Source organism: Bicyclus anynana, chromosome 27, assembly GCF_947172395.1.
Source record: "Bicyclus anynana chromosome 27, ilBicAnyn1.1, whole genome shotgun sequence".
Classification (NCBI taxonomy): Eukaryota; Metazoa; Arthropoda; class Insecta; order Lepidoptera; family Nymphalidae; genus Bicyclus; species Bicyclus anynana.
The window spans coordinates 5,552,005-5,558,181 of record NC_069109.1 but is presented as its reverse complement, the minus strand read 5'-3'; the positions used below and the strand labels follow the sequence as shown (position 1 = coordinate 5,558,181).

The window sequence follows — 6,177 nt, the reverse complement described above, 5'->3', positions numbered from 1 at the left end:
GATAAAAATCATCAGGCAGTGTTTCAATTATTAGGCTTAAAATAAGGTATGATTATAACAGTTTTCGTCGTCATCAACCCATATTCGGCTCACTGCTGAGCTCGAGTCTCCTCTCAGAATGAGAGGGGTTAGGCCAATAGTCCACCACGCAGGCCCAATGCGGATTGGCAGACTTCACACACGCAGAGAATTAAGATAATTCTCTGGTATACAGGTTTCCTCACGATGTTTTTTTTCCTTCACCGTTTGAGACACGTGATATTTAATTTCTTAAAATGCACACAACTGAAAAGTTGGAGGTGCATGCCCCGGACCGGATTCGAACTCACACCCTCAGGAATCGGAGGCAGAGGTCATACCACTGGGCTATCACGACTCAATATAACAGTTTTATTTTCAGGTAAAACGTTCACATTTTGAAAAACTTGCGAATGTCATGAAATTATTAATTAGGTACTCTCGATACATCTATACTCTCTTTCATTTGAGACCCCATAAAACATGTCTAAGAACACACACATAAAACACCTTTAATACAAAAAAAAAACTAATTTAAATCGCTTCATCCCTTAGGGAGCTATGGTGCCACACACAGACAAACAAGCACGTAAAACTTATAACACCCCTCTTTTTGCGTTGGGGTTTAAAAAGAATACAAACTACAAATACAAAAACAACTTCAAATTTAAATTCCATTTATTTCAATTAGGCTTAGTTTATAAGCACGCTTGAAACGTTTGAGAAGAAGCTCACAACAAATTCGCTGTGGAACGGTCAAAGTCATTTGCCCACAAGTCTAAGTTATCAAATGGGTCTCCATCATTAAGGTTTGTGGTAGTCGCGAAAGCATCCTACGATGCAGAGGTTGATATTACACTCCTGACACCGGTACGCTGTTCGGGAATCCTTTTGGCGTTTATGCGAACACCACCAACAACGACGCCTCTTGGTGGGGGTGAATGCAGGGAAGTGGTCATGGTCAACGATCGGGCGGTCACTGAGCTTCGGTGTACAAGTTGACTGACGGAAAGTCACAGTATTCTGTCCAGTAGTCCGTGTAATTAACCGCGTCTCTTTCGTCAGGTCTAGTTGTCTATATGTCTTGAGTAAACTTTCTGCTAAGATTGTCCTAAATTGTCGGTGCCGTAAATTGTGTCTGGTTTTGTAAATGACGAAACAGTTAAAAATGGCCGTGTTGAAAAGTCGTCCAAAAAGTTTTTTGTACCAAATTCGACTCCTTACCCTCTCGAGTCGCTGACTTGACATATACTGGTCTTTCCTATCTACGCCGCCCATGTGCTTGTTATAGTCAAGCACTAAGCTTGGCTTGTAGTTAGTTTTGTTGTGCTTATTATGTGTCCCGATTTCAAGTTCATGGTATGTCGAGATCATGCTAAATATATTAGCGTCTCGCATTACCATTAACATTATATCGGGACAATAACTCGCTGCAACTTCCCCGCATCTCAAGTCAGCTTTCGTTAGGGATTTAAGGGAATTTGGTACAAATTCTCTGTTTAGTCGTTGAGTCCCAAAACAGTCGGTCTGTCGTCTTTTTAGACATCTTGCTAATAATGGACTATTATAAAAATTGTCCATTATAACAGTATGTCCTTGGTAAAGTAATGGTCCAATCAAGTCAAATACAATCTTAGCTGTGGCGTTTTGAGGTTTAAAGTCATCAGTGTCAGTTTGTTCTGTTCTGTTGTCGTGGTCATTGTCGTCTCGTGTCGCATTCTTACCTGTGTACACCCTGAATCGCCAGAGATAGCCACTTGACGACTCACAAAGCTCGTAAGTTCTCACACCCACATGATCTGCCTTTGAACGAATCTTTTGAGCAAAGCTCAAACGACCGTGCCACTTCAGAAGTGATTCGTCAATAGCTATCTCTTGACACGGGTAATATAGGGACGAAAATTTATTGTTCAAGTAATCAATAATGGGCTGAATTTTGAATAATTTTGAGTTTGTATTTTTGTCAGTCAGTGTTTCATTGTCGACGAAATGTAACATGGATTTCAGTAAAAGGAATCTGTTGTATGTCATAATTTTTGCTATGTATGGCATTGTACCGTATCCATTAAATTTAAAATACGACTCTTCGGTGGCAAGTGGATACAAGCCTTGAAGAATCATAAGGGCCAAAAAGGATATAATTTCTGGTCTGTCGGTCGGTTTCCATCGACACATTCGGCTGTGTGCAGTCATTTTGTTTGTCACCTTCATGTAGTCTATTTTCTGTTGTGCGTACCTGTTAGTTTCATTAACTAACAGGTCGACAAAGTCCACGTCAAACATTTTGTGAAATATGTCTTGTGGTGTCATGTCGTCTGTAACATCAAACGTCGGACCAGGAGTCCCTACAAAAGTCTCTCGTCGAGCCGTAAAAGTAGACTTTTCCTCACTCCAGTCAAATGTACAGTCGTCGGGTAATAACTGTCGTAAAATCCTGTAACTCTCCAAGTCGTCGGCCTGTAGAATGTTTTCTTCAACGGGTGTCAAGTCAATGTGAGCCGCTTGTTCTTTAAGTCGGTCATTTACAGACATTGCAAATTCGTCATTGTCGTCTCCACAGTCGTCACTGTTAGAGTCTAACAGCCAATCAGCCACCTCCTCACTAAACTGTGAGACATCCAAACCTGGGAAAGGAGGAAAACAATTATTACAATTACACTTTAGTATACAACGACACAAACTTAGTGCTGATTAATGATTAATTAACTTACTAATATCCGAACATCGAACTGTGTTGTTACTAGTTGAGGGCGTTGGGAACTCCACTATGGATGCAAGATCAGGAACTGTAATATTAAAACAATTTAAGGTCCAGCTTGTTGGTATTACTTTTCAATGATATATTCAGGAAAAAGAGGGTATTACAACAAAAAGTCTATGTATGTGGAGTCTGTGAAGTCGCTATTAAAATACCCTCTTTTCCTTTAAGTAGCACACAACCGCCCAGTTTTCGATCGTGGAAATGCAAAACACCATCGAATCTAAGGATTAAAGAACTGGGCAAATTGGATAAAGTGACTGCCTCTGACGTACCTAAGACCACGTTTTCGAATTCTTCACTGCCTGTAACAACAATAATAAGCATAAAATATTTTTTTACTTGATGCATATTTCAAGAGCTCAAAACATTTGTGTGAGTATAACAGACAATTACCATGTTCTTTTTTTATTGGTACTATTTCAAATGTCGCTTGTACTATGTCAACTGCTGCTGGTTCTATTTTAACTTCTGCTGGTACTATATCAACTGCTGCTGGTTCTATTTTAACTTCTGCTGGTACTATATCAACTGCTGCTGGTACTATATCAACTGCTGCTGGTCCTATTTTAACTTCTGCTGGTACTATATCAACTGCTGCTGGTTCTATGTCAACTGCTGCTGGTACTATGTCAACTGCTGCTGGTACTATGTCAACTGCTGCTGGTACTATGTCAACTGCTGCTGGTACTATGTCAACTGCTGCTGGTACTATGTCAACTGCTGCTCGTGCCGGAGCAGCAGAAGCAAAAGTAGAGGGCAACGGCGACTCCAGAAACGCGCAGGGCTCCCGCTCAGGCGATTGTTTTCTATGAAACAGAGTAAAATAGGTCCTAATGAGACGAATATCTTAGTATTCCATGGATTCACCGTGCAGGTGCCGGGTCCATTGTGTGGTAGAGAGAGAAATCTTCGAGCACAGTTCTGGACATGTGACTACAGGATGTAGGGTTAATGAATTCCTTGATCAACACTCCCCGTTCTCTGTTCGTGTTGTTCTCCCTGCCTAGCAAAATTTGGTAAGATCCTATTAGAGCAAAGAGGACGGGAGTGTTAATCGACTGTGCAGTCTACCAATCTGCATAAGGCCAGCGGACTAAGGCCTAATGGTGCTTGTAGTGTTTGTGTCTATATACACCTATGTAGTGGGAGAAAGCGGGCAGTCTGTCTCTGGCTTCGAGAGAAGGCGGACGTGTGCTGCTGGTGAGACGGTGACTACTGCTATTACAGTAAGGACAAAAGACGTTACAGTGCTCAACAGTGAGCCGAATATAGGTTGTTAATGATGATAATGACTTATAAGGCGACAGAAAGTGTAAAGAGTTATGTTTGAAAATGATATATCAAATACCGTGTCCTTCGTTTCCTCAGAGGCGCATCAGGAAGGAGGACACGGTGCTGCTCATGCGCTCGTTTCTGGGCTACTGTCTCCCTCTTGTGGGCCCCCTGCTTGCGCGTAGATCGTCGGCAAGCAGCTTGTGGGGCCAGTTTGGTGTTCAGGAGAGCATCGCTGCAACAATATTATTATAATAATAAATAATACAGTTAATAGTAAATTAAACATTAAGACTTATTTACTACTGTCTTATTTCTCACTCTTGCATCTAAGTATGTAGTTAAGTTAACCATTTCTGATACAAAATGGGTTTCTTCTTCTTCTTCTTCTTCTTTATTCTGGGCCGTTTCCGCACTTAGCCATTTGATTGGCCGTTGTGCGTGGGTCCCTCCGGTGTAGGTTCCTGCTGGATTTATAGGATTTATGGGTTTCATATAAGTATGGTATACTGACTTGTTCTGCAGCACGAGTGAGTCACAGCTGCGGCTCACAGCTGCACGAGGCTCGCACACTTGTGATGCATCACATACAGCATTATTCCCAGCATCCTATCAAATACAAAACATACATTATTGCTCTTCACTATCTTAGCTGCCTCCTTGAACTTCCAGTGTCAGCCTAAGTGACCACCATTTGAGACATGTGATATTTAATTTGTAAATGTAATTTTGCAATGAAAAAATAACATGCCATGTCCATACAGAGGAAATATGATAGACATACAGATTACAGAGGCCTCTTAGCACCTCCACGGAGAACAGTCTCACCTGGAGATGCATGATCATATGTTCATTGTATGCATCTTCTTGCACAAAGTCCTCATAACAAAGTGTGCATCCAAAGGTGATACTTTCCCTTTTTATGGGATTCTGTGCATCGGCCGCGTGTTCTGAGACTGCAGCGCAGGAAGCTGCTGCTTTTGCTTTCATAGGAACATCTTTCTGCTGTTTTGTAGTGTGGTTCATCATAGCTGTATGCTGCTTGATCTGAAGCCGAAGTAACAAGGTCAATGTTTACACCAAAACATGGATAGTTCTATTCCAGAATATCGAATTACATATTAAGATGTAAGTCTAGTCGTTATCAACCCATATTTGGCTCACTGCTGAGCTCGAATCTCCTCTCAGAATAAGGGGTTACGCCAATAGTCCACCACGCTGGCCCAATGCGGATTGGCAGACTTCACACACGCAGAGAATTAAGATAATTTCCTGGTATGCAGGTTTCCTCACGATGTATTCCTTCACCGATTGAGACACGTGATATTTAATTTCTTAAAATGCACACAACTGAAAAGTTGGAGGTGCATGCCCCGGACCGGATTCAAACCCATACCCTCCGGAATCGGAGGCAAAGGTCATTCCACTAGGCTATCACGGCTCAGTCTAAGTCTAGTATCAGAGGGGAAATGTAAGTAACAATCACAAGAGATCAAAAAATAATGAATGGACTATGGAGTGATAAAGGGACCACAAACTTCAAATGAAAACCCAGACCTATAAACTGCTTACCAACCTGCAGAGACGCCTAAAAATAAAGCGAAGCGAAGTCAGATACAGAAGTAAACGAAACCAGTCAATAATAAGTATATTTATATTTTATTGTTTAACTTTAACAAATTTTAATTTTACCTGTAGTTATTATGCAAAGAAGTAAGAAAAAGTATGGAGGTAGATCAAAAATCGTTCGTATAGTACCACAGATTAATAGATACTATTAGAAATTGAAATCAGAAGTGGTTTAACTAAACACACATTAATTAGCACCATAATATCAACAAAAACAATAAATTAATAAATAATTTAAGAATTATAAAAGTAAAACCGGCACTTTTTATTAATCTGTGACACAGATCACTATAAAAATCCATTCCAAATCCGAATTCCAGAAACCATAACAAATATGGCGTCAGATCAACTGTCACTGTTTGTCATTGTAGCCCTTAGATAAAATACCTATAGATGTAAGAACCGTGTAGCCGCGCATGAAACAACAATACCTAACTGAATTATTGCTATCACTAAAATTTTTCCCTAAAATTGGGTAACATTTATTTTTTGAGAAA

At 40.5% G+C, this 6,177-nt stretch overlaps 1 protein-coding gene across 1 annotated transcript; it reads right to left on the bottom strand.

Moving 5' to 3' along the window:
• Nucleotides 1-678: 678 nt before the first annotated feature.
• On the bottom strand, nt 679-6,021 carry LOC112052542 (piggyBac transposable element-derived protein 4-like). Its single transcript, XM_052890093.1, has 8 exons — nt 5,744-6,021; nt 4,880-5,098; nt 4,566-4,660; nt 4,128-4,286; nt 3,173-3,585; nt 3,052-3,081; nt 2,730-2,804; nt 679-2,642 (listed from the first exon to the last, which is right to left on the bottom strand). Exons 2-8 carry the CDS (start codon nt 5,078-5,080, stop codon nt 823-825), a joined length of 2,793 nt encoding a protein of 930 aa, XP_052746053.1. The 5' UTR covers nt 5,081-5,098; nt 5,744-6,021; the 3' UTR covers nt 679-822.
• Between the last annotated feature and the right edge of the window lie 156 nt (nt 6,022-6,177).

Excerpts from the sequence above, each read along its gene's own strand:
- LOC112052542 (XM_052890093.1), bottom strand. The coding sequence starts at position 5,080 with ATGATGAACCACACTACAAAACAGCAGAAAGATGTTCCTATGAAAGCA. Across the intron at positions 2,805-3,051 it reads ATTCGAAAACGTGGTCTTAG|TTCCTGATCTTGCATCCATA; the intron begins GTACGTCAGAGG and ends TTAATATTACAG. Across the intron at positions 2,643-2,729 it reads AGTTCGATGTTCGGATATTA|GTTTGGATGTCTCACAGTTT; the intron begins GTAAGTTAATTA and ends CTCCTTTCCCAG.